This window comes from Corvus moneduloides, chromosome 10 (genome assembly GCF_009650955.1).
Source record: "Corvus moneduloides isolate bCorMon1 chromosome 10, bCorMon1.pri, whole genome shotgun sequence".
Taxonomy (NCBI): domain Eukaryota; kingdom Metazoa; phylum Chordata; class Aves; order Passeriformes; family Corvidae; genus Corvus; species Corvus moneduloides.
In genome coordinates this window covers 476,876-504,292 of record NC_045485.1, presented here as the reverse complement: position 1 = coordinate 504,292, position 27,417 = coordinate 476,876, and the positions used below count along the sequence as shown (strand labels likewise).

Sequence of the window (27,417 nt, the reverse complement as noted above, 5' to 3'; positions counted from 1 at the left end):
TGGACGTGTGCCCATTGTCTCCTCTGTGTGGTTTTGTCTGACTGCGAACGGACCCAGGGAGCTGGCCACAGCCTTAGACCTGTGCCGTGTCTGTATTCACAGTGAGGCCTCGAGGACTCTCCCATCTCTGGAGTCCATCCAGAAGGTGTTTGAGCAGCAGCTGCACCCCAGTACCCACCAGCGCTCCCAGGTAAGGGAGGTGGGAAGAGCAGGACAGGTATGTGGGTGGCTGTCAGCGGGGGCAGGGATGGCTCTGGTGCGCAGCGATGGCCAGTGGGGTGCAGGTGGGCACACGCCACTTCTGTTCTCTTTAGCCTCTTTCTGCACAGTGCAGAGGGCACAAAGTGAGTTCTATCCCGCAGTTTCTCTTATCTCATAGCCCACTCCACCTGCTCCCCCTTCCTGTCCTAGAGGAAAGTGCCACCAACTGCTTGAGGACTCCCACCTCCCCATCCTCCCTCAGAATGTGGGCTGGCATTGCACACTTCTTTTTGCATAAACCTCATTCTAGGATGTTTCACTGCCAAATCCTTCCTTATCCCAAACCCACTTAAGTCCACATGACTTTCCTCTCCCTGCCAGAAAACCAAAAGTCCAGGATTTCTGTATGTTGAGCCCCAGGCCTGGTCATGCAAACTTGCTCCCAGAAGCAAGCTGACTCCTTTGCATTGCCAGCTGCCTCGACCCTATGGAACAGGTTTGTAGATTTGTCCTTCCACCCTCCCACACTTCTGCATGTTCTGTGCTCTTGTGCTGCCCATTACAGATCAGAGTGCTGCTCCTTGCTCTGTGTGAGGTGTTCCTGGGACTGCACTCCAGGCCGTGCTCTGTTGGCTTGGTAATCACCCATCTCCCTCTCTCTTTTTGTTCCTGTGCTGTGGTTTCAGATGCTTGGTGAAGCAAGTCCAGTCAATATTGTATTGAAACTCAACCAGCTGATTTCTTTGCTGTCTTCTATTGAAGAAAAGGTAGTGTTTCCAAGCTATTTTATATCATCTTCTTACCATCTTTTGCCTCAAGTTATATTCCTTGTTCATCATCAGTGCAGTGCTCTGCCACAGTAAGATTGCTTTGTTCTGATTTCATTACTCTCAATGTAGTGCAGAATCACCAAAGGCAATCAATTACAGATAATTCTTTTACAGGTGAAAACACTGTTGATTGAAGGTCCTGATTCAACACACCGGCGCTCCCTTATCCCCCCTGTCACTTTTGAGGTAAATTTACTCCTTTAATGATGCTGATCATAATGTGGAAGGACAGTAACACAGATTTATGTCAGCATCTCAGCTCCTGGGAAGTTTGCTGTGCTGACACAGAGATAACAGCTATTCCTGGATGCTGTTTGGCACCATGAAAATGTCTAAGAGATGTCTAGTGAGACTGGCATAATGACATGTGTCCAGGAATTGAGGGAAGTGCTGCGTTTGTAATACATGTGACTGAAGTGTAGAAGGTCCCTCATGGAAAACCTCTCTGTATTCCACTAGGTCAAAACTGACTCCCTAGGAATTTTCTCAAAAATACAACTCAAAGTGGATGTGGAAATGGGAAAACTGATTATCAAGAGATCTAAGGATGGTCCAGAAGACAAGTTCTATACCCACAAGAAAAGTAAGATGTCAGCTTAATGTCACAAACACTGGACTAGGCTCTGGGTCCCTGGATGATGGGGAGAGGTTCCTTCAGCCCCACTTGGGTCAAGGTTTGGCCCAGAGGACAGGAGATTCTGCTAGGTCCTGGGTGCAAGACACATATATCTCAGTACTGGGATAACCAGCTTTCACAGATTGTTTTAGACCTGGCCTCAGTACTGGAATCAGTACTGCAAGGGAGCAGGTTTTGGTAGAAGATTCCCCATAGAGTTGGTTGCAATAGAACCATTTTTTTCTGAAAAGCAATGTCACTTGAAAAAAACCCCCAACATTCTGCAGGAACATGCTGACTTCTGTGATGATTTTTGATGGTGAAAATCCAGACACTCAGTTTCAATAACATTTTTCAGTCAATTTCCCTTGATTTTTTCTATGTAGGTTGGTATCTCTCATCATGAGCAATGCCAGTTTGGTCTGTGATTGCCTGATTCAAACAACTTCCCTTTTTTTCTGTTGTCTTTCTGAACAGGCAGCTCACTGAAGTTGACACAAAGAGATTTATCAGAGAGTAGGTGATGCCCTTGGGCTCGCTCCTGCTAGAAAATCAACCTGTTGCTGACAGTAACTGAAAAGATAAGCCTTCATGCTTGGCTTTCTCCACCTGGTGTTCATAATAATTAGCTGCTATTTTAGATGGCAGGAATCACCTTTAGCACCAAATGAGGTCTTACATCCTCTTTCACAGATGGGGAAGGAACACATGTAGGCTGGCTCAGGATACAGGGGGATTGCCTGCACAAAGTCAAGGCTTCGCGTCACACTCCAAGGCTTGGGATGGAAAAGAGGTCCAAGCAGAAGCGTTTTGGGGGTCCTCTTCACTTGGAGTCCAAATCTGTTCCTATTTGGAACAGGATTAAGCAACATTAAAATGCAGGTCTGCAGGACCAACTGCACAGACAGAAAAGACACCACATAAATCCCAAGCCTTTGAGCAGGATTCTGTTCTTTTTGGTGGGACCCTTATTTCAGTGACCGTAGCTCGTGACACCCAGCCTCTGTTCAGTCTTGCAGCTCATCAAGTCCCAGAAGCTTCCAAATAAGCTGGTGATTGTTCTGGAAACAGAAAAAGAAAAAACACAGCGGAAGGAATATGTTTTTTCCGATTCCAAGGTACATACATGGTGTTTCCTTCCTGCCAGCCTGGAGCAGGTACCCAGGTGGGAGTGGAACATGGGGCATTCCTTGGCAGAACGAGGAACTGTTGAAGGACAGTAGTTGGTTTTGTAAAAACTAAATTTCTCCTTTGTTCTGGAAACATCCAGAAAATGAGCAAGTGCACTCTGTGAAGGGAGATACTGGACACCTAAGTGCTGTCACTGAAAGAGGACAGACCAAACAGTGAGGAGAGGCAAGGAGTTGAGATCGCCGCTGTGAAAAGGTTCATATAGGCAAAGAGGGAAGAAAAGACTTCCTTCTGACCAGCTCAGCATTTGTTAATGCACAAGCTAAATGCCTAAAAACACACCACAGGAAAGGCAGCCTCTGGGAAGGTTTCAGGATAGTGCAGAGTTAATCTGCCCTTCAAGTGTGCTGGGAATTTCCTGGTTCAGCCAGTTTTTTTAACAGGTCATGTTGGAGGAGTTAAGTATCTCATTAATTTTCTCTGCTCCTCCCTGTCTAGAAGAGAGAAGGGTTCTGCCAGCTTCTGCAGCAGATGAAGAATAAACACTCGGAGCAACCAGAGCCTGATATGATCACCATCTTCATTGGCACCTGGAATATGGGTATGGGCTCCCTTCTGCCATGGGCACTCCTTCAGACACTGTCAAAAGGTGTGCTCAGCTGGCACGATGAGCTCCAGACTCTGTGTTCTATGGCAGGTCTGTACACCAGGGCTGTCATCCCCCTGGGACAGGGGAAGAGCTGATATTGAGAATTATTCTTGCATGTGGTTTGATACTTCTCATGGTTCCACTCAAAGGACCATGAAGTTGTCCCTGTTGGGTACTGAAAGATTTCTCCACTGACAGGGAATTGTGGCTGGCACAAAGCTGGTGCAGCAGTGCATATCATCCTCCACCTTGCAGAAAGGACAGGAGCAATTCCACAAACTGCATGTCAGCTGCTCTGATTTGACTAGGGACAGTTCATGTCCAGCCTGGGGAGACAGTGTGGTACTTAGAGAAGGGGACAGGGTGTAGCTGAGGACAGTGGAATTTAGGTTATTTTTCTCCTTTTTGGGAGAGAAGCCTGGTTCAGCTGCTCTGAGCTGAGCTGTCTATGCTTGGCCATCCTTAAGGAATAAGGTGAAGGCAGTGGCAGGCCAGGAGGAGTACAGCTCCCTGCCTTTACCCCTGGCTAGCCTTGGCCTTGGAAAGCTGATGAACAAGAGGAAGGTGGTCAAAGCAGAGTCACTCTTTTCTCAGTGTCTTGGTTTGAAAGACAGGTGTCTGCTAAGGAAGGCAGAAGCCTCCCTTGGAATGGCAGATGCAACCCCCTTCCCTCCAAGTTAGTATAAATTTGAAATCAAGGGGCTTTTAGGCAAAGATGTGGGAAATAGGAATAACAGTTCTTTACTATTATATATCTATACGTATATAACCAGTCAAACAAACAGCAATAACTCTGGCAGTAACAGCAAACAATCACAAACCCAGTCCCAGCCTTCTCGGCTGTCGGGCCCTTTCCCCTCGGGTGCAGTTCCGCTCGCAGCCGGCAGGGGCGCTGGCGGCTCCCGGTGAGCAGGGCAGGTGCGATGGTTCCCCCGCGGCTGCAGGGGGCGCTCCGGAGCGAGCTCGGGGAGCACGCGGCACCGGTGCCCCGGGATCCCGGGAAGGGATGGAACAAAGGCTTCACAAACCCCTGGGCAGCCGATCCCGGTGTCCGGCCGGACCCTCGGGAACAGCAGGCTGGAACAGCAGGGACGAGCACAAATCCCGGGAGGATAGACGAGATGTATCCAACCGGGAACCCCCTGGAGGTCTGGGCAGGCAGGGCGAGCACGGCTACAGCGTAGCGAAGGCTCGAAGCAATGGCGGGGCAGGGTGGCCACAGCCCGGCTCCAAGCGGGGCAGGGAAGGCGGCTTTGGGATCCCGAGGCTTCTCCAGCAGAAGGAAAAGCGGCCGAAGAAAGCAGCTTCCCTCTCTGTCCGAACGCCGAGAACAACTGCCCCCACACACTCAGGTGAAAACAAAAGAGTAGCCAGATGCACCCCACTCTGTAGCCAGCTCTTTTATTTTTCTTAAGTACCCAGCCATTTGCTCCCCTGGCAACATGTATGGCAAAATTCCTTTAACAGAAGAAAAAACCATGAGAGCTCCTAAAACTCCAACACTCAGTGACTCAGGTGGGGGTAACATCACTGTCAGAATAGTGTGCCCTGGCTGATACAAAAGTGATACGAGATGTGAAGACCATCATTTCTGTCCCCATCTGTTGTCTTCATCCTGGTTTTGACAGGACATGCTCTGACTTCCTTTTGTGTTCGATGTTTTAATAAAAGGTGCAGCCCCGCCCCCAAAGAAGATCACCTCCTGGTTTCTCTCCAAGGGTCAGGGGAAGACCCGTGATGATACTGCTGACTACATCCCTCATGACATCTATGTGATTGGCACCCAGGAGGATCCCCAGGGGGAAAAGGAATGGCTGGAGACCCTAAGGCAATCTCTGCAGGAAATCACCAGTATCAGCTTCAAAGTGGTGAGGGGTTATTCCCGCTATTGCACAGAACTCAGGATGAGGGTGTACATGTTGTACAAATAAAAGAGATGGGAATAAGTGGGATTTTGCCTCCACCTTCTCCCTTTCCCTCCCTTTATTGTCATTGCATTTCGGTGAGGGAAAGTGAACTGAATGTGTCTGGTGGGCTCCATAAGATGGTCCCTGGAGCTGACTAGATGGACCTGTTGCTATGGACAGTGACCCCCCCACTGCCAAAGCAGGAACCCTGCCAGCCTAGGAGCAAGGGGAGATGTTGAGCACTCAAGTCAAGTGCTGGTGTTATTTTGACTTTCAAAAAGGAGGAGACTGTTAAACTTCCTGAGCCAGTTGTAGCCTAGATCTCGCCCTAGGCTACTGCACTTTCAAAGTAGGATGTAACAGTACACAGGCAGAGTCATAAGAGAAACTGAACCTTATTAAGACCAGCTTTGGACATTCCTGGGTTTCAGTGATGTCAAGAAACAAATCTAAGCATATCTGGAAATATGGACTTCTCCTGAAAACAGGACTTCTAACTCTCATGATGATTGGGAAACTATTTTGTGCAAGCAAGATAATCGAAAGGTTAACTAGAAAAAAGGACTAGCAAATAATGAGGTCCTTCCACCCAGCATTGATTAAAACAACTGAAAACATATCCTGAGCACAGGAAGAAAATTCCTGTAGAAGTGCTATCAAAGGAGTCAGGAAGGCTGCAGCCACAGTGCAGCTTGGCAGGTATTTGCAGAAATATAACTTCTGCTCTTCCTATCCTTGCAGATAGCCATCCATACCCTCTGGAACATCAGGATTGTTGTCCTGGCCAAGCCAGAACATGAGAACCGCATCAGCCACATCTGCACAGCCAATGTGAAGACAGGCATCGCAAACACACTGGGTGAGGCACAGGCAGGTCCTGCCCAGACAGCTGTGATCTGCTCAGCTCACATGGAACAGCTCTTCTTCCACAACACTCCTCGGGCAACGTTTCTGTGACACTACTAAAGTTATATCCCACTAGCACTGGTTGTATCTTACCCTGTAAGAGAGGAAATCTACCTGTGTGTATACTTAACACACACATATGTATACATATATATATTTATATTCCCAGCAAACACTTGACTGGCTATTGGATTGCTCGTTCTTGGGTTTCACAACGAAGTTGCACTTCTCTCCCTTCAACTAATTTTTTTAGCACCCTTAAAAATTTGTTCCCACAATCTGTGCTGAATGCACTAATTTTTTCTGTGCCAATTAAGTCAATTTCTCTTCTCCATCCTCCACTTCACATGTGCTAGGTGCTTTATTACCTTTGCTAGGCTCAGCCTGGAGGTGGATTGATTTTTTGTAATTTTTGGCTTCCCTTTTGCCAGGTAATAAAGGAGCAGTGGGAGTATCATTCATGTTTAATGGAACATCCTTTGGGTTTGTTAACAGCCATTTGACTTCAGGAAGTGAAAAGAAACACAGGTAAGATACATCCTCCCCTCTCAAAAATGGCTGTTGAGCCAGGGTGAAATTCTCTGGGTCATGTTTGGAAGGAGGGCCCACCAGACAGGCACAAGCATGTTTTCATGACCATAAAAAAATTGTCTCCTGGGAGGGCATTTAAACAAGGGGCTTATACTATGTGGCCATACCACAGGGGTGCAGGGGAAATGGACAGCAAAATTATTTCAGAGCCAAGTGTAAAAGTCTCTCACAACACTTGCATGACCTGTCATGAAAACTTCGCTGCATGAGGAAAACAGTTCCATGATTTACAGTGTTTTGGAGAAATGTGGGAAGGCTTTTCCCATCTCAAAATAACGTGCTGAAGGGGACTGTCTTCCTCCTCACTGAGGGCAGTGCTGCGAGCCCTAGGACACAGCTGAGAAATATCCCTCAGGAATACCAGGAGGGAAGTGTAGCACGGGAATATCCCCACGGTGACTAGCTCTCTATATCCAGCTGTGAAATGAGTGTTCGTGGATTAGGCAGGTTCTGGTCAGCACAGGACTGGAAGGCAAAGATCCTGACACCAGTGGGAGATCTGCGCCCACACTGGGAGGAGCTGGAGCAGTTGGAAGGAGTGGTTTTGAAAGTGAAGAGGACTTGAAATGAAGATTTTGGCCTTGTCATCTTTCCCAGTCCAGGAAACAGATGGTGTGGGATTTCCGCACAGGGTCTTTGCCACTGATGGAGTTAACTTTTATGGAAGGTTTCCCCAGGGCCTGGAAGAGCTGCCAAGATCTAGTTAAGTGTTTGCTGCTGAAATCTGAAGGCAACAATCTAATGCTGGGTTTCTAGGACATGTAGCTCAGAAAAGCACAGCCCCAGAAGGCAGCAGAATTGGCTTCAGGAGCACATTCCCTGGGCCTGTCTGCTGGAGTGGCAAGTTCTCAGTTTCTGATCTGCTCCTATGTAGCTGCTGAGCCGGAGCAGTTCCTGCCTGGTAAAGCTGCAGCCTCTGCCATCCCAGGCATTTGGAAATTACATGGCAATTTAGGATGTCAGGCAGATGTTTCTTGTCTTGACAGACGCAACCAGAACTACACGAACATCCTGCGCTTCCTGACACTGGGAGATAAGAAACTGAGTCCATTTAACATCACTCATCGCTTTACTCATCTTTTCTGGCTGGGAGACTTGAACTACCGTGTGGAACAGCCCCCGACGGTGCGGGACGCTGCGGGAAGCCCTGCAGGGACAGCACACTCTGTTGCTATAGGAGTGCTCTCTTCTTCCAATCTAGGGCAACATGGCAAAAAGAGGGGAGACAGAAGGGATCTCCAGGGCGTGAGTGTGGCCCCAGTTGAGGGAGAGTAAGGAAATCCCCTTTGCCCTCTCCAAAGATTAATGGACCCAGGAATGGCATCTGGCACACTTTGCTGCTTCAAGCAGCCTTGGTTCCCCAAACCTCCCAACTCTCCTTCCCACTGTGAACAAGCATCTGTCCCTGAATGGCTCAGATTGCCTTTCTGGTCCGGTTGGTGAGCTTGGAATGGCTCAAACAGGCCTTCAGGAACAGGCGAGCCATCATAAATACTGGATAGGTTTCAGTACGCGGGAGAAAACACCAAGCTTGGTGTTGATGTGCACGTGGTTGTGAGTGTGTGTGTTCTTGTGTAGGGGATGTGTGGGCATTTTGATACCTGTTTTGACAGACAAATGTTCAGCCACACAGCAAAGGCTGGGGCTTTTCAGTGAAGGGAAGGGTGGGGAAGTGGCAGGGGGTACCGCTCTGTCAAACAGTTCAGGAGCACTTGCCAGTTTACCAGTGAAGGGAGTATTTTTAAGGAGGTTTTGCATCATCTGCACCTCTGCTGTTTCCCTGTTGGCAGGAAGCAGAGAATATTATCCAGAAGATCAGGCAGCAGCAGTATCCAGAGCTGCTGGCTTTCGACCAGCTTCTCCTCGAGAGAAGAGACCAAAAGGTGTTCCTGCAGTTCGGTGAGATCCTGCACTGGCTGGCAGGTTCCTCTGCTATGTCCACCAGCTTTCCCTGCCAGCCCCAGCACGGGGAAGGGTGTACGGGGCACCTCACAACCCAGGTGAGGGTTCCCAATGGCCAAGCTGTAACAGAGCTCTTTCCCTGTTTTAGAGGAAGAAGAGATTACTTTTGCTCCAACCTACCGCTTTGAGAGAGGCACCCGGGAGAAGTACGCTTACACCAAGCAAAAAGCTACAGGGGTAGGTGAAAACTGATTTCCCTTCAGAGGTATATGGCATAAGCTGTGACAGCAGCTCCTACAGGAGAATGTGACCTAAACCAATCTCAGTGTTTTCTGCCCTTGTAGTGTTTTGGAAGGAGTCAACACAATGAAAAGACTTGATACAAATATATGGTGCTTGGGTGAATGAATTTCCTGTTCTTTCGTGAACTAGTCCTTTCCATTCTTCTTGACATTACTTCTCTTTTGGTTTGCAGATGAAGTACAATTTGCCATCCTGGTGTGATCGAGTGCTCTGGAAATCCTACCCCATGGTGCACGTTGTGTGTCAGTCCTATGGTGGGTAGAGAACAGATTGTCGATAGCAAGGCAACCAGTCTGAAACGGAAATTATTCAGAGCACAGTCTGTAGGATCTCCCTGCACTGCCAGGCACTCAGCATAGAGGGACCTGATGTTAAACCAGGCAGAGGGGAGCCAAAATATCTCTGCCTGTAACCTTACAGTGTTGGGAATTCGTTCTGTTTTTCTTTTATATGCAGAACACCACCTGGACAGTTGCAGCTGTCCAACTTTAGGCCATACTGTAGGATCACTTTACACCAGTTATTTCTTGGCAGCAACCACCATTTTTCCTGTGCAGTCACTACCAGGAACTCCTGACAGCGAGTGCCAGCAGGACAGACCCTGTGTGCACAGTCCGGTCTGCAGAGACTGGAGCTGCAAACACATCTCTTGTATCCAATCATATTTCAGAAGAGCCTGTTCCCTTTCCTCTGAGAAGCATCACAAAAGTGCAGTGCAGGGAAGAGAAAAAGCCCACAAAACCTATTTAAAAAAAGACTCAAATACCAGTTCCTGAAATGTCATTGACTATACGTAGGACTGAGCATCTGAGTATGCTGTTCATGGTTTCCTATGCATGGATTGGGAGCAGGGCTGTGAAAGCCTCTCAGGGATGAGGCAGGCTGATCTGATCACAGAGCCCATGATGCTGAGGTGTGGGGTTGGACAGGCTCCTCTGGAATGACTGGGTTTGCTGGAACTCAGTGTGTGCTTAGGTCCAATCAGGACTGTTAACCTTGGGCCAGGAGTTGCTTTGTAGCACTGAAGTAGCACCAGCGTATTCTTGTGTGATTTCCTGCCATATTAGAGCTTTAATTAGCTGTGCATACTGCAGAGGTAACCTGTAAGGGCTTTTTGTACTGGAGGAATCTAACACTGACAGTCATCTGCAAAACAATACAGTAAAATTATGTCCCTTAACCAAATCTTTCTTTATTCTGACAAAAGAGATACATTCCTGTGTACTGACATGAGTTTATGTAGAGAAACACTTTTGACTAGAGACAGTTACCAGAGAGACTGTTATGTTTTCTGGAAAATTACTGAATAATATTTCTGTGGCAGTGATCTCCTCAGAGCAGGGCAGTAACCATCCTCCCTTTCTCACTGGCAGGCTGCACCACTGACATCACAACAAGTGACCACAGTCCTGTGTTTGCCACCTTTGAAGTGGGAGTCACCTCACAGTTCGTTTCCAAGAATGGTTAGTCAGGTTGGGTGCATGTGTGCCATCTTCACCTTGGATACAAAATGCAGTGCTTTGTATATGCTGAGAGAAATTCTGATTCTTTAAGAGTCCACTCAAAAATGCCCTCTCTTTATCTCCTGCTGAAAGTGCCATTATTTTCCCTTCCTCTTTCCTAGACTCCAAATACACAGATTCCCAAGGGGAGATAGAGTTCCTGCACTGCTACGCTACTCTGAAGACCAAGTCCCAGACCAAGTTCTACATTGAGTTTCACTCTAGCTGCTTAGAAAGTATGGGTTTGCCCATCTTTATTGTTTCTGTCAAAGTTTTCTGTATGTTTGGATTAGTTCCCCTTCTTCTTGCTTTGATCTAAGAAAATAGCTGTGTGGATCATTTGTTCCAATCCAAAAAAGGGATGTCCTAAAGTTCTGCTGTAGTTTACAAGTCATTCTATACTGTCAGCAATACAATCCAAACCCCACAGGCAAGGTAGCTGTAATCCATGCTTAGACATGTAGCTTTCCAACATTTTTCCACCTTGTTTGTCAATCTGATAATTTCTTTCTTGATGGCAAACACATATTGTTCTTTCTTATCACACAGAAAATGCCTACATAGCAAAGACATGATTGATTAAATTTCTTATTGTGCCTGCTACAAATGATCAGGTGATTTCAAAATAAAGCATCTGCATTATGCTAACAAAAATAATTTTAAATAATTGAATTAACCTGGTTTAACAAAGAGTAAGTCAGAGGATCAGCTAAAAGGGAAATGAATGCTAGTGATGTGATTTTGTAAGTGGGACTGTGCACCCCGCAGCGCTGTCGGTTTCACTGCCTGTCCCCATGCTGTGGGGCTGAGTCTCAGCTGTTTATGTAACACAAGCCTACGTGCCCTTGGCTGTGGGTTTTTTAAAGCAATTTCCCATCACAGGACTGCTCCTGTAAGTGGGACAGCAAGCCTTTGGTGGATGCTTCATCACATTATCGCATGTCAGAGCGCTGTGTCAAAGACAGTTCCATAAAAGATTATTTTTTGGCTGTATCAAAATTTGCATAAATTTCTATGGAAACAGTGTATTACGAATCTTAAATTAGAATTTCAAAAGTGTGCTATCTTGAGTGGCGTAGGAAGAGCTGTCATGTTCTTATCCTCCGGTCCATGTATGCACTGAGCTCCTCAGTGCCAAGTTTAACTGTAAAATAAAACCATTTAACAATGCTCCAGCAAAATCACTTGCAAATTTACTGTGTAAACATTCACCCAAAGCTCAGACTTTAAGCTTCTTAATACTTTTAAAATTTGCGTCCAAGTAGGAAAATAATTGTAGGCTTTTTGGAGACATAGTGAAGAGGACTTGTAGCCCAGTTCTTGCTGTCTCTCTCCCGGTAAACTCCTTTCTTGTCCCTTTGCAGGCTTTGTAAAGAGCCAGGAAGGAGAAAATGAGGATGGAAATGAAGGGGAGCTTGTGGTAAAGTTCGTCGAGGCACTTCCAAAGGTAAACTGGGACTATACCTCCATATTCGTATGGAAGAGAAGCTTCCACTTTCATCCCATAAACAACGTTAGATCTTTTACTTACATAAATACTATTTTCAGGAACATTGTTGTGGTCTTGTTTACACTCAAAGGGACTGTAAGAATGCAGGATGGGCTTAGGCTAAACAGAGTATGTTGTAAGCAGGAAAGGACTTTCATGCCAGTGTACTTACATCTCTCTCAAGAATTTTGCTGGCGTGATTATGCCATTCAGGACCATGACTTTTTTTCTCACCTTTTTAGTGAACATAATGCTGGTTTAAGCGGGCCCTGGGGTTTTTTTTTGGTTTTTTTTTTGTGGTTTTTTTTTTTTTTTTCTGGTTTTAAATGGAAAATAAAACATCTTAAAGAGTAACTCTGCCCTGGAGTTTCTTTGCCTGGTCAGACAAAACTTTCTTTTCGTGTATTTTAGAAAAGCTGATTAAGTATTTTTTATCTGTGTTAAAAAGAACATCAGTGGCCAGAAGTAGTGTTCTGTGTGTCAGTGTCAGACTCAAGTCCTGTCCTTGAGATCAGAGCTGTTCTTCATTTCTTGGCATGGTGGGAGCTGGAAGAACTACAAGAGCTCCTGGATTTGGAGCAAATGTGCATGTCAATACCCTTCTAAATAGCCCAGAAGTGCTGACTTTGGAAAGAGTGCCTTACACTGAGAGACTGGGGAAAGGCTCTACAGTAAGTGATTGCAACAACAGCAGATAGATTTTTGGGAACAGATTATAATCAGAGTCCAGATGCCTTCCTCCTCAGGCAATTTTCAGTCCTGGACTACAGGAGAAAATTGCAGCTCACCCTGTGAGTGTCAGATTTGCAGCATTCCATCTCCTGTGCTGGGACTCAAAGCATGCAGCCTTTCACCACAGATAACCAGACATTATCAGAGGCTGATCCTGGAGGTGACATGATACTCCCATGGGTTTATCCAGCAGAGATTTCCTCATTTGGGACTGAGTTCCAGGGAGAAGTGTGCTCCTGTCAACCATATATTGTATTGACCCACCTTAACTTGTCTTTGCAGCTGACTCCAATTATTTCAGACCCAGAATACCTACTGGATCAGCATATCCTGATCAGCATTAAGTCATCAGACAGTGATGAATCTTATGGTAAGTGCTTAGCTCTAAAGTTCTGGATGAGTCAAAATCCACTTAGGTTCTCCAAACCACTGAAAGAGTGGCAGAGAACAGAAGTAACTCCTATAGACTGAACAGCTATGATTTAGAACTCAACATACACAGAAATACACTGTGGGCAATATTTTGTAAAGTAATTATGATTAGAGGAATATGAACTCAAAGCAACAACCTGTGTGAGCTTTACCAGCTCTGAAAGAGCAGTGGCTTAAAGAGAAAGTCCTTCACAGGAACTAAATCAGGAGTTAGCATGTGTAAATGTGCTTATTCAGAACATACAAATCCTGTTGCACTTGCACTTACTTGAGGCATTTCTTCTGGCTACAGAAAAGTATTTGGCTATGCTGGTGGCTCCCAGGTTCTCACCAGCCAGAGACTGCAGTCCTTGTCCACAGAAGGCTCTTTCCCTAAATCCCATTAAAAGCAATAGCAGCCATAGGCTCATGTTTTCCTTACCAGGAGTGGAAGCTCAGAATCCTGAAGTCACCCACAGGTATCGTCAATGCCCAAATCTTTCACACATACGTGAAGTGAAATAAATGCCCCTAATTTCTCCGGAGATACTAAACTCCTTACCGTGATCCAAAGCAGATTCTCTCCAGTAATCACAGACCTGTCAGTGCAGTGGTAGTAGATGACACAAAATATTTCAGTGCTTAGTTTCTCAGTCCCAGCCTCATTGTCTTCCTGTTATCTTTTAGGGGAAGGCTGCATTGCCTTGCGAATAGAAGCAACAGAATCCTTAGCTCCTATCCATACTGTGCTCACACACCATGGAGAGAAAACGGGTGTCTTCCAAGGTGAAATCAAGTTACAAACATCACAAGGAAAACAGAGAGAGAAACTGTATGGTAAGGAATATCATCTCTGCAATGCTCATGCTAGACAATACTCACCTCAAAAGAGTTCTGGTAGCTGTCAAGGAATTGAAAATTACTCCTGCACTGCCTGTAGTCACAGAGAGGCAAGTGCTTTTGATGCTCAGTGCAAGGAGGTGTGAGTATGGTTAGCTCTCAGGAGCATACCTGTACTCTTTCAGGAACACAGAACAATTGGATTCCTTGGGGTTTTTCATTGTTCAAGTAAATTCAGCAGACTGAGAGAGCCCCCTGTCTGTCACCAGCGCTGGTTTTATTGAATGGGGATACTTCCACTTGTGACATGACACACTCCATGATAAGCTCTCCCTGCTCCAGTCATCCCAGGGAGCAGCTGCAAAGAGGCTCTCAATGAGCAGTTCTGTAGCTAGAGGATCACAAACTTTGCTTTCTTCACCTTGCTATCTGTTGTTCTCATTCAGAGTACAGAAGCAGCCTCATGACATTTACAATTATTCTCGATGGTAAAATGGCTGTATGTGGCTGTTTATATGGGTCATGACCTTTGTATTTCAAGATACACATTTCTTCCTCTGTCAACAAGACATGATGTGTGTAGTAGGCAGTTGAAAACATAACAGCAACAACAGTTTAAAACTGTCCATCACTCTGACAGACAAAGAGAGATGCCTTAATGCACATGGGAACACAGAAAACTTGGGCAGGCAGACTCTGGAGCTGTGTGTGCCCCTTCTTTCCTTCAGATTTTGTCAAGATTGAACGTGATGAAACCACTGGTCAGAAACCAAAGAACATCAGCAATTTAGAGCCTAACAAAGACTGGGATCAGACTAACAGGTAAAGGGCAAGTGGGTAAGTCAGTTCCAGGAAAATGGTTGGCCCCATAAATGCAAAGCAGGGCTTGCTGTGGGAGCAGTGTCAACAGGTGTGCTGAGCACTGGGAAGCTGCTTTGTGGCTCTCTGGTCAGGACTGGTCAATGCTCCTGTGCCCAAAGCTTCAAAAGTTGAGAATGCATTAGCCAGACCGGGTCCCTGCACCCACTTTAAAAAGGCCCTTTCATTTCCAACAGAAAGTCAAAATCTACTCATCTGATGGCCAGAGAGGCAGCAGCCATCGCTCGCCACTGGGGGAGTGCTGTCCCTTCTCCTGACAGCCTGGGAAAGGAGGATATTTTACGGTAACCTTGCCGCCCTACCTCTGACAGCTTGGGGTGGGAAGCTATGCTCAAACTGCCTGGCTTTTCCTTCCCAAGGATGAGTCTGGGTAAGGCTGTCCTTTCACCTGTTTTCACTGGGGCTTTTCCTTGCAGGCAGCTTCTGGCTGGGCCCAGAAACCCACAACAGTCCCTGTATGTGGCTGCAGAAGCTCAGTGCTCTCTGCAGCCTGGAAAGGGAAGCATCTGCCACAGCCACAGGAACTATTTTGGGGGTGAGGGAGGTGGTCTTGACCCACCTGCTTCCTCTCCAGTGACCCAGGGGAGTGAGGCACTAACAGGACTCCCACTTATTCACTGATTCTGAAGCAATAGTGCCCAAAAAAAAAGCTAAAAAAAAAGTAGACGATATTGAATCTAAGCAGTCAGTGGGAACTAACTCCTTTGTAGCTGGCAGGGAGACAAAAACCCCAAATGTATTTGTGCATGTACCTCCCTAACAATATTTCTTCTCTCGAGCAGCTCCACCCCCACAGACATCAGCAACCCCAACTACCTGGGCATGGCTGCCTTCTCTCAGCAGCCCTCTGCAACCTGCCAGCTTAAGCAGACACCTTCATCAGAGCAGCCACCTTCCCTCTGGAACTATGAGCAGCAGCCCAAAGAGAACACCTCCCTAATGGGGCAGAGTCAGTCATCCTCCACATCACCCTCCTTGTCACCTCTATCTCCGAAACCATCCCTCCAGCCTACAGCAAACAGAACCATTTGTAGTTGGAGTCAAGAGTACCTGTGAGTGTTTGAGTTTTGCACTGGGACTGGACCCCTCTCTCCTGTCATTCTGCACAGTCACTGTTTCATTATCTGTTTGGAGAGTTCTAGGTGCAGCATATTCTTTACATATTTTATCTCTAGAATTAGAAAGATAAGTGAAGGTCACAAGTGCAGGCATCACATACTCAAAGAAAACCAGCGTAGCAGTTCCTCAGACTTTTGTGAAAGGAAAGCCAAAGATACATGAGTTAAACTTAAAATTAAATAATGGAATCTTAGAATGGTTTGGATTGGAAAGGACCTTAAAGCTCATCTCATTCCACCCTCTGTGATGGGCAGGGACACTCTCCACTATCCCAGGTTGCTCCAAGCCCCACCCAGCCTGGCCTTGGACACTTCCAGGGATGGGGCAGCCAGGGCCTCAGCACCCTTCTTCCTAACAGCTAAGCTAAATCTCTCCTCTTCTATTTTAAAACTGTTTCCCCTTGTCCTGTCACTATCTGCACTCTCCATCCTTTGTGTAAGTCCTCTTTAGGCACTGGAAGGCTGCAGTGAAGACTCCTTGGAGTCTTCTCCAGACTGAACAACCCCAGTTGTCTCAGCCTGATACATGTAGGTTTAATTCTCTACCAAGAGAAGAGAAGGAGAAAATTACAAAGTTGACTGTAATAACAAAGAAGAAAAGGGGGGAGTGTGGCATAGATCCTTCCCCTGGATGGGAAGGAGAGGTCCTTCCTGTGTTATATGTGAAGTACTTTCACTGAACTTCTACTTGCACTGTACAAATGTCCAGCTTGCTGCAGAAGCTAGACTCCATGTGCTGCCTCTATCACAAGCCTTGATGCAGAATTTCCATCTGGTAACTGCAAGTATCCCATCCCTTCCCAGCTTAGTGAGGTGATGAGGCTACTTCACCCCAGTGCACGTGTGCAATCTGTGTCCTTGTTGCAGACCTCTTCACAGTCAAGAGACAGTTGCTCTCTGAGCTGGGCTAGAGCTCCCTGGTAAACGGATGTGGCACTCTGGAAGTCAGAACTTGCAGTAGTCAGAGCTGCCAGCACTGCTTGGGCCTGTTCTGTACCTGACAGTGCTCCATCATGGCTCAGCTCTCTGCTCCCGCATGCACAGACTGCCAGAGAAGAGCTTGAGGCAAGGAACACAACTCATTTGAAGACACCCAAAGGACATGTGCCACTGACCTCTATTCCACTCTGCTCAGTGATACTGTGGCTGATTTTTTAAGTACTTTCCAGGTGAAAGCCTGGCCAAATCAGGTCGAGTGACCCAAACCCACAGGACCTGCTGTGTCCCATTGTACAGCTGTGCTGTCGTTTCAGGCTGAGCTGCAGCTCAAAGGGCTCTGCTGGGAATGCACATGGATTCTCTCACCCTACAGCAGTGCTATTACTCTTACACTGTGCATTTGGGTGCATTAAGGAGATTTATCCCTTCCTTAGGAATACCATGCTGCATTGGTAGCAAGAAGAGATTGACCTAGTTGTAAAATGCCACAGTATGATGTGAGCTCTTACTTTAAGCCTCTAGACAACCATTTCCATCCTCTCTGCCAGTTCTGAAGATTCTTATTAATATTCAAATTCAGATTTGTGTGTGTTGCAGAGTCATCAAAGGACCTGGCACAGTTCAGCTCAGTAGTTTATCTGTGTTTAAAAAGAAGCCAAACATCACTTTGACAGAACTGTAGTCTAGCAGGGAGTTTACACAATGCTATGCATATCTGCTCTCTGCTGTCATGTTACTAATGATTGAACAAAGTAAAAACAATGCACACTTCTGTTCTCTCTCCCAGAGTTTTAATTGTTTTCCTGTTGCCCCTTTAGGCAGTCAGTTTAATTTGCTCACACTCATTTACTATTCGTGTTCTCCCTCAATCAGTCAGTGACTCTCTTGCCTTCCCTCACAAGTCTTCTTTTCACCTTACTTCCATGACTGTAGGCCACCTGACATGGGGAAATCCACGGCAGAGCCTGTGCTGCAGGAGGAGGGGCAGCAAAGGCCAGAGATGTTCGAGAACCCACTGTATGGCTCCATGGGCTCCAAGGGCAAGGTGGCCCCCAAGAAAGAGCAGGAATACCCCAAGGCCTTGCGGAAAGAGCAGCTGCCACTGCCTGAGCAGAGCTATCATCTCACAAAGCCACAGGAGCCTGAGTGCAGCAAGACCTCTGGCAAACAGCCATCGCCACCTTTCCTGGTGCCCACACAGCGATTCCGGTCCTACACCTCCCCCTGCCAAGCAGAAGAAAAGAATACAGGGGAAAAGAGTCAAGGGAAACCAAAGATGACAACACCATTGGAAAACTCAGCACCGCTCAAAAAAATCGTGAAGCCATCGAGGGCTGAAGTCAGCCTGAGCATCCAGGGACAGCAGAACAAGCCGCCCCTTCCCTCCAAGAGCCGGGCGGTGCTGGACATGCAGAACTCCAAAGGCCGGGACTATCGGGACAGTTCAGAGCTGCCGCACTCCGGGAAGCACCGGACGGAGGAGGGCCCGGTCAGCAGGACAACTACACCGGTGTGTTACTCGGGGGAATGAAGTGGGGTGGAAGTTGTCTTGGGCTGTGATGTCACTGTGACTGGAGTAGTACTGACTTAGTCACTAAGTCCTCACTCCATGGTTCCTATCCAAGCTCAGTGCTGTCCCACAAACCTACAGGGCCTGCAGAGCAGGGGGTGCCAGGGAATATCCTAAAGCAGTATTGCTGCAAGGATGGCATATTGTAAAACTATGGCCTTAGCTTTGCAGGAATTTTTACCTTCTTCTGGACTGTTTAAGCCTGGTGGTCACAAGAGGAATGCAAATAGTCAGTACCTTGCTATGTCTTGTTTTGGGCATGCTGTGCTGTTCCTAAGAGTGGCCAATCCTGGCCTGATAGCACAAATCCACAGTATTGAGCAATGGATTTGCTTTGCTGTAAGTAATAAAAAGATGATTAAAAGTAGTTGGTAGTTAGTGGTAAACACTTCTCAACTTAGAACAGTGTGTCTAAAAACATTACTGAACCCTCTACAGAAATAGTCAGGCATATACTTTCCTGGGCTGGTGGGTTTATTTGTTGTGGTTTGGTTTTGTGTTGTTTTTTGGGTTTTTTTCAACAGAACATCATGAGCTATATGAGAAGGAGTAAGGGGGGCCTTAGTAAGTGGGTTTGGGAGAAAAAGCCCACTTGAGCAAGCTGTAGGATTTTTTTTTTCATCTCCATTGAGATGGAAACTCAAAACTTGTAGAATTGACAATATACAAGCTGATGTCTTCTCTTGTCTCTATAGTGAACAAGACACAGCAGCTGGTGGTACCCTAGGAAGAATCCTGATGGGAAGAATGATGGAGACTACTGCTTTGTTCACACTGATGTCCCCTGGTCTGGTTCTAAAAAAGACTGAGGAATTTTATTTTTGAGGGTGCAGCCCTCCCTGTGATTATGAAAATGTTCTAGCTGAGTTTATCCTATTTTGCTCTGACCAAGAGGGGCCAGGACCACAATACCAAATGCAAGTTATTCTTTTGAGTGTCACTTTGGTACGTCCATTAAGAGGCGGGTGGCCAAGTACATGCATTAGTAAATGTTTTGGAAAAGAGGATGGTACGGTACAAGGACTAGGAGATGGAAGGGGTGGATTGAAAGAAGCCCTTTCCTACAAAAGCAAGATTTCTATTTTGTGTTACAGGATTCCTATTAAAGAGTGATATGTAAAAGAAATCATCTTAAAAGCGGTACAGCTCCAAAAGCATGTCCTATCCATGCAGCAAGGAGGTCAGGGAGGATGGGGAAAGAGTCTGAATAGCAGATACTGATGCAGGCCACACTTTCAGTGGAGCCAGCCTTGCCTGGAGCTCAGGGCTGCATCCCTGCACCACCCAGGGGACACAGCATATGAGGGCCAGCCCATGGCACTGTGGCTCTTTTTCCTTCGACCAGGCCCTGCTTTGATACCCCAACAAACAGAGGGAAACACCAGAACCACAGGCAGAAACGGGGGAAGAGGCAGGGCCCATGGCAGCCCAGGACTACAGCTGCCTGAAGAGGCAGACAGCAGCACTGCAGCCTGCCTGGCAGCAAGCACTCTGCTTTGGAGGACACTGGCCAGCTGGTTCTGGAGCATTCTTAATAGATTAATGCTGACCTTACTATACACTTTTGTTCATTGACTGAGAATGAATAATGTTAACACACTTGTCATTTCTGTTATATTCGTGTTAAGTATTAATGCTGTGATTACTATTAGGCTAAGCCTGCTGTGACTTAATCACTGCTATTGTTTCCATGTTGATTACTTAAAAAATAATAAAATCGTCATATTTCTGGTCATTCTTTATCAAAAATTCAGAGCTGCCTGTCACATGATTCAGCTTTAGGTGGGTGTTACACCAGCTTGCTCAGTGACAGTAGTCCCTGCCCAGAGAAAACACCAAAGGCACCAAGGAGGGCAGGGAAGACGACTGAGAGTGAATTTCTCTGTCTGCACAGACCTTTTGTGGATACAGCTGATTTGAAAACTACAGCACCTGTTAGCAGGTACAGTTGCTAATTGTGTGAGTGTAGAAAAGGTACAGTAATTTTAGTGGAGCAGAAGAGGCCAAGCACAGGCTTGTGAGAATGGGTGGAAGAGGACAACCTGTAGGAAGAAACATTTAAGGAGATGATTTTGTGCCATGCAAGTTGGAGTTTCAAAGCATCATTACTGAAGCACCTGCCTCTCTAACCTACAGATCAGCAAGAGAGACCATGAGCTTACATTCCTCTTGCTTTACTCACCAGAACCCTCTCTGTGTAATCGCCATAGCTCAGTGGCTGTGGTATCTCCCTGGCCCTGGGGAGCATTTCGCTTTTCCAGGTTGCAGAAGAACTTGTGTGGCCACCGAGTAAAACCTCCCTGGAGCAGGTGAGCTTTCTGTCCAATACAGAGAGTTATATCAGTTCCCAGTAATTCTGGGCTGTGTTCCTATATGTGTGGAGATGGAAATGGGATGAGCTTTCTATAAAAAAAAATTAACTTCTCAACAGTGAGACAAACTCAGATTTTTTGTTTTTATCCCTGACTTCCTAAACTGTAAAAAATAAAGTATATTCCCCAAAGTTTAGAAACAAAAAGCTGGATATAAAACAAATATAGCTTTCTGTGTAAACATTCTCCTAATTGGGAATGCTGCTTAAATACTGCACAGATTTGCAGATGAACAGAGTTTGAGAACACTGGACTTGCTAAGGCAGAAACATCTATCCAGGTACTTGATTTGGCCTGTCCTTTAGAAAGGCGTGTTGCTGGGGGAGAAGAGCAGCTCTCTGCCAAGCTTCCAGCAGAAAAAAAAATACATTCCTATTCCTATGCTAAAAACGGACTGCCTACACACTTGGGGTTCCAAAGACAGTCTGATGGAATGATGGCAAATACCAGGCTTTGTGCAAGTGGACAATGTTCAAAAGAAGGCTCTGTAAAGAGCTTTCTGAAGCCTCTGTGGATGAGAGACTTCTCAGGTGAACAGCTTAGACATGGAGTGGAGGAGAAGTGGGACAAGTGGTGAGACACTACACAGTACTTGTCTCTGTGGCCAGAGCAGGTGTGCCTTGGGATGGTAGAAGTGGTAACAGCAGCTGTGGGAGCTTGGCAGATGTGAATATCTGAAAATAGAATTTAACAAAAAAGTCTAGAGCTTCTGATGGTTTTATTTACTTTCTGTCACAAAGCCTCTAAGATGATATCTGCTGGTTTTACTGCCCATGTCTTGAACCGAATGAAAGCAGAACTGAACACAAGCTGCTACTTTCTCTGACATTCCTGAGCCTGAGACCCTCTTGCCAATCCAGGCACACTGCTCTGCCCTCTCTGCTGTTGTCCAGTTAAGTTGGTACAGGCAGTATGAGCAAAAGATATGAACTGAAGGGTATGAACTGTCAAAAAATGAACTGATTTCCCGCAGATGTATTATCCATCAATAACCTTCCGGCATCCTTTATTTTCTTAAAATAGCTGGAGTCTTTTTGTATTTATTTCCATGGAGACCCAGCTGTCAAAAAATGGTTGAAGTTCCCAGCTACAGGATGTCACGTTGCAGAACACAGTAAGTTTTAAACCCCTCATTTCCTGCCTGCACCTGTTGCACGTAACACCAGTTTCCTTGTCCTCTCAGCGTACAACCACCACAGGACACTGTTAAACCTTTTCCTAAGATGCTGTGGGGTGACACATTTCCTTCCTGGTAAAGGCAGGGTCTTAGAGAAAATGTCTCAAGGAAGAGGAAAAACAGAAGGAAAACCAAATTAAGGTGAGTTACTCCAAAAGAGCAAGGGGATAATTTTGATGTTAGAAATTATGTTGCTTAAGCCTGTAATCTGCTGGGACCAAGCACCCTTTTCCTGTACAGCTTAGTCACTATCCTCCCACTTGTTTTAAAAATGAAAGGTTTGCTAAAATTTTACAGCGTTTTCCTGTTGTCCTTGTGATAATACAAAAGTAGTCCATGTGATTGAAGGGACGTGTTGTCCAGAAATTAACTGATTCACCCACAGACCAAGCTCTTTATTTTTATAATACTGTGAAGGCTCAGATATTTATGTGTGAACAAAAAACTGTGGGTGTCGGGACTAACTGACCAAGGTGACACAGGGCAGTTCCCAGAGATCTCCTAACCAGTATCAGCAGTTGGACTGGAAACAGAAAATACACAGATATTTAGTTTTTATTTCCGTAATCTCTGCCTGAGAGAATGTCTCGGTTTTGGAGACCAATTTCAGGAGAAAAAGCCCTGGAATGAGCATTTCCTCTAAAGAGAAAGGGCTTCAATAACTCCGTTTTCTTCTGCCAATGAGAGAAATGGATACCAGGGGTGAAAGTTAAAAAAAAAAAAAAAAAAAAAAAAAGAAGAAAAAGGTAAAACTGTTTATTGACAAAGCAAGATACCCGCAAAGCGCAGGAAAAAAAGGAACTGAACCTTACACCCACCCCCACCTCGCCGTGTGGCCGAGAGGCAAAGATGGCGGCTGCCCTTCTCCGTCTCTGGGACGGGGGAGAAAAGAGTTCACAGCAGCTGGGAACCTGTTGGATTTCTGGCTTGGGTCTCCTCCTCGCAGCAGGCGAAGTTGGTGGAGTTGAATGTCCTTTTCTCTTGTTGGTTCAGCTCCTCCGAGGTCTCGAGTTCGGGGCGGTCCCACCGGTTCCCCGGACGGGCCGAAAAGAAAAACAAGCCAAGCCGAAACATTTCACGGAAAAAAACCTCAAAAAAGCTGCTGAGAGGATTCCCGGTACAGCCTCCAGGCTAGGGGAAGGGAAGGGGAAAAAGACTTCTTGCTTCAAGCTAGCAAAAACCAATGCAACAAGAGGAACAGTGCAGCATCCCGCTCCACGCTGTCCCGAGCGCCGGAGGGACAGAGTTTGAACAGAGCCCGCGCCCGGGGCTCCCAGGCCCCGGCCCCGGCTTCATCTTAAAGCTACAACAGCCTTTCTGGGCATAAAGCAGATAATTATGGAATAGAGTATCATCATAAAATCGCCCCAAGACAGAGAAATCGACACTGTCCCCTGTGGGACATTTGCCAACGAGACTCCGTCCCTGCCGTCATTAGTGACGGCCCTTGCTGGTAACACAGAGCAGAGGCGCAGCCGGTGGGCTGGGCTTGGGGAAGGCACGGGCGCTGCAAAGCCTCTCGATCATCGGCTGCATCGGCTGCATCTGTGCGGTGCTCGTGTTGCTGCGGCTGAAGTATTTAGTGACGGGGTCAATGGCTTTGCCTGCTCTCTGTGCCCAGCTGGCACTGTCTCACACACTGGTCACACCTGCCAGCAAAGGGCTGCTGCAGTCCCCGGGGCATTCCTGCAAGGGCTACGGAAGGACTCGTTATGCAAGTGCTACAGAATAATCCAAATACTCCTTTCAATGTGCCAGATCTCCCTTGAGCAGGAAAGGTGTTAGCTGCAGAGGTACAAGATGTTCTTTCTAAATATATATATATATATAAGCAAACATCAAGTTATTATTCACATGAATATGAAAAAGATCCTCCTAACTCCACAGTGTGTGCATGGTGTTGTTTCAAATGAAGCTTCTAATAAAAAGTATTTTAAGATTGCATTTATGTTAAACTACTGAAGTTTCTCAGAAATTCTTTCAGAGTTGAATCCCAGGTTGACAGAAGAGAGACTTCTTTTTGCCTACTGTAATTTGCTATATTTTTTTCTGCATTATCTTATTATGCATCATCACAAAGCATTATCTCATTATACATCACCAAATTTCCCTGAACTTCTGTTCTCAGTTCATTACCATTATTCAGTTCCATTAATTTTATTTGCAGATAATCTTTGCTCTAGCTCCCAAATCAGCTAAGCTAAAGGATACTTCAGTGTATCCTTTTAGATCAAAACTAATTGACATTCTTCTGCAGCTATCAGAGAACTGATCAGAACTGTTTTACCAGTATTGCAGAAGCTATCACGAAGACCAGACCAGACACAGGTCTGCTAAATGTGGGGCTTGGACTGGAGAATTTCCAGAAGCCCATCCAGACTCAGCTATTCCATACTTCTGTGTGGTTCTATTTAACTGAGACCATTCTGTGCCAGGGACAATAATCTGCTACATATTATAGTTATTATTAATGCTTTACTGCATTTTTTCCCAAGGGCTGGTCTAAATTACACAGAAAATAAATTAGTCTCTCTTATCATGAAGTATTAGATTATATCATAACTAACTGAGATGGCACAGAACAGGGTAGTAAATGTTGGGCTCCAGAGAGAATGCATGGGTGGAAATGGATGAAGGTGTCCAGCAAAATGCAGAAAGGTTGCAGAAAAGCAACCAACAAATGGAATGACAGAGAACCCAGCAGAAGGGAGGTGGGTAAAAGCTCTCTCTCATAGAAACAGGTCAGACAAGGGAAGAAAGTAAAGGCAGCAAAGAGACTGGAAAATAAAGAGACCTTTGCAACAGAAAGGATGGAGAGTTAGCACAGAATTTGTCTGTTCCATATTTCACAGTAATTTGTATTTTGACATTATAGCTTGAAGTACAAAGAAAATGACCGGGTGTGGGACGTGTTCCCTCTTTTCAAAGGTAAACTGAATATCCAAAACAAAGCTGAATTCGAAAATGGTGCTTTGAACATAACTTTGGGACGGACAAATGCTGGTGATCAGCATCTTCCTGGAAAATGAACATTTCTGGCTCCCAGTCAGGAAGCAGTGAAGGAAGAAAGTGAATCTGAGCACCAAGCTTCAGGGAAACATCCCACTGGAAACTGCTCCGCTCACCTCGGAGCAGGGATCCGTTCTGTCACCCAAATGTCAGTCACAACACAGCCAGCTCAGAATCTGAACTTGGCAGGAGGGGGCCCTGATGGGACCCTGTAACCCATTCACCACACCAGCAAAGAGTAAACTACAAAATCCCTCACCGTGTTTTCAAGTGGCCTTATAAATTTCCAGCGTGAGGGATTCTTGTCTGCCTCAAGCAGCCTGCTTTGAGCTTCACCAGCTTTTACCAGCCCTTCCTCACCTCTAGTGGCCATTTTTTGGGTAAACTTTAGGCCCTTTCAGTGTAACCCTGTCCCACATGAACAAGCAGACCAGGGCATTGTCTTAACTTCCTGAGATGCATATTTACATGGTGCTGTCATGCTTCCCATAAGTCTTCTCCTTGTTAGGGTAAACAATTCCAACTGCCCAAGTCTTTCTTCTGGATCAAATCTCCTGTATACATTTGTCATTCCTGCTGGGCTACTTTGACATTCTCAATTCTTCCTGAAATGTGGTGGCTAAAGCTGGACACATCTCCACCAGGAGCCCTGCTTTTCCCTCCATGGATGTGCAGTGCAACATTCATTGGAGACACAGTTTTTGCTTCTTCACTGCAGAAGGTGCTTTCTGAAAAGCAGGCTAATTTGTTGGTAGTCTGAAATTTTTAGTCCTGAATTAGAGTGTTTAACAAATTGCCAGATTTTGATGCTGCTGGTGGCAGAAAAGTGCTTCAAGTGAAGAAGCCACCTTCAGGCTGAACGAGCTGTTTCATCACGTGTTCTTACAGTTCTTGTGGATATAAAAGGAGAGCAGGATGACAGATGACATGGAGCAGGGATGTGCTATTGGAAAGACTGACAGAAACCTCAGATATATTTAAGAATATTGTATTGGAGTGGAAAAAACATTGTTTGCAGGTACTGTAAAGAAAATCAGGATGTCCTGCCTACTAAAGAAATCTCAGATTACAGAAAGGCAGACATCTGTTAACACAGTGTGATTTTCATAAATTCAAACATATACAGATGACAATTGAAGTCCTTCCCTTGGAACATTCTAGCAGCTGCTGTAAACAGTAAAACGTGCAATGTTTGAAGTAATTTATTTATCTGATGCTTGAGGACACTTTTTTTTTAATGTCATTTCTACTTACACTGATCCTTTCAGCAGGCAGGCCCTGCTAAAAGAAATAGGGGACAATTATTTTCCCTCCCAGTTTTAGTGAGAAAAGCCTGCTCCCAAAGATGAGCTGAAGGATTTTTTTTTTTTTAGAGGGGCCAAAAACCAGGGGGTTGGCAGTTCAAAGGCAGTGAGGCAGTTTGGGGCTGATTGTATATTAAAGCCAAGGTAAAAGCCTCAGGAAAGGAATTACTGAGTCCAATCCCTGTATTTCTGAATCTTTGCCTTTCCCTTTTTCTCATGCTTCATTTGCTTTCCTCTTTCTCTGCAAAGGATTAAGATGTAGAGAAGATTTGACATGATGAATTTCTCTCAGCACTGCCCTTCCGGAGTTCAGTAACTATAGCTGTAGAATTAGGACTTCACCTTACAGTTACAGGTTTTTAAACCTGTTTAAATTTTAGGTTTTTAAACAACTAATTTGATTTTGTATAGGTAGAATGAAATAAGCTGTGTGCTTACACTTGGCCAAATTAGCTTTACGGAGAATGCACATAACCTTGTGCATTGTATACTTTGTAAGACAGAGCTGTGCATCAACTATTATTAACTCAACCAGCAGCGCACTGTCCTCCAGTCTAATAATCTAGTGAATCATCTGTTTCACACTGTTAAAATTTCATAATTGCATCTTCATTCATTTACTCAAAAGAGAAACAAAGCAATTTAGGCAGTCCAAGACAAAAAGCGTTACGAGTCCTGCCCAGTTTCAAATTAAATTACACTAATGTGGTTACCTAACACATTACTTAGGAAGTCAGGCAGTTGAAAGTAGAGCAATGGAGCGAGTTGTTACGGATTTTTACATTTGCCAGAGAACATGTGGCTCCTTTGTTAGGCTGGGCAGGAGGTGGGAGTGCAGGGAAGGCTGCACAGAACCTTCTTCCATGTTCCAAATTAAGTAGTTTTTCCTAGAAAGCCTCAAGCCCCATTTCATTTCACCACCACCCTCCTTGAAGGCTGAGCTGGGGCTGCTAAGCCTCGAGAGGGGCCCTCAGCCCTGGCTGTCCCTGGCTGCAGGGAGGGCTCAGGGCAGGGCCCGGGCTCTGCTCCGGGGCCCAGC

At 45.8% G+C, this 27,417-nt stretch overlaps 1 protein-coding gene across 3 annotated transcripts in view; it reads left to right on the top strand.

Annotated features, from left to right (window-relative positions):
• Positions 1-20,260, top strand: part of INPP5D (inositol polyphosphate-5-phosphatase D) — a 62,291-nt gene extending 42,031 nt beyond the window's left edge. Inside the window, exons 8-30 of one of the 3 annotated variants that reach the window (XM_032119257.1) lie at positions 103-190; positions 888-968; positions 1,146-1,217; positions 1,491-1,614; positions 2,659-2,765; positions 3,277-3,379; positions 5,099-5,295; positions 6,076-6,193; positions 6,672-6,768; positions 7,818-7,956; positions 8,622-8,730; positions 8,882-8,970; positions 9,209-9,290; positions 10,410-10,499; positions 10,661-10,774; positions 11,903-11,985; positions 13,042-13,129; positions 13,858-14,007; positions 14,739-14,832; positions 15,066-15,173; positions 15,672-15,941; positions 17,880-18,456; positions 19,212-20,260. In XM_032119257.1, the coding sequence (XP_031975148.1) occupies positions 103-190; positions 888-968; positions 1,146-1,217; positions 1,491-1,614; positions 2,659-2,765; positions 3,277-3,379; positions 5,099-5,295; positions 6,076-6,193; positions 6,672-6,768; positions 7,818-7,956; positions 8,622-8,730; positions 8,882-8,970; positions 9,209-9,290; positions 10,410-10,499; positions 10,661-10,774; positions 11,903-11,985; positions 13,042-13,129; positions 13,858-14,007; positions 14,739-14,832; positions 15,066-15,173; positions 15,672-15,941; positions 17,880-18,456; positions 19,212-19,214 (2,983 nt within the window). In that variant the 3' untranslated portion in view covers positions 19,215-20,260. Of the gene's footprint in view, positions 1-102; positions 191-887; positions 969-1,145; positions 1,218-1,490; positions 1,615-2,658; positions 2,766-3,276; positions 3,380-5,098; positions 5,296-6,075; positions 6,194-6,671; positions 6,769-7,817; positions 7,957-8,621; positions 8,731-8,881; positions 8,971-9,208; positions 9,291-10,409; positions 10,500-10,660; positions 10,775-11,902; positions 11,986-13,041; positions 13,130-13,857; positions 14,008-14,738; positions 14,833-15,065; positions 15,174-15,671; positions 15,942-17,879; positions 18,493-19,211 lie in introns of those variants that run through there. The other 2 variants (XM_032119258.1, XM_032119256.1) reach the window with 2 other exon arrangements.
• Positions 20,261-27,417: the final 7,157 nt, after the last annotated feature.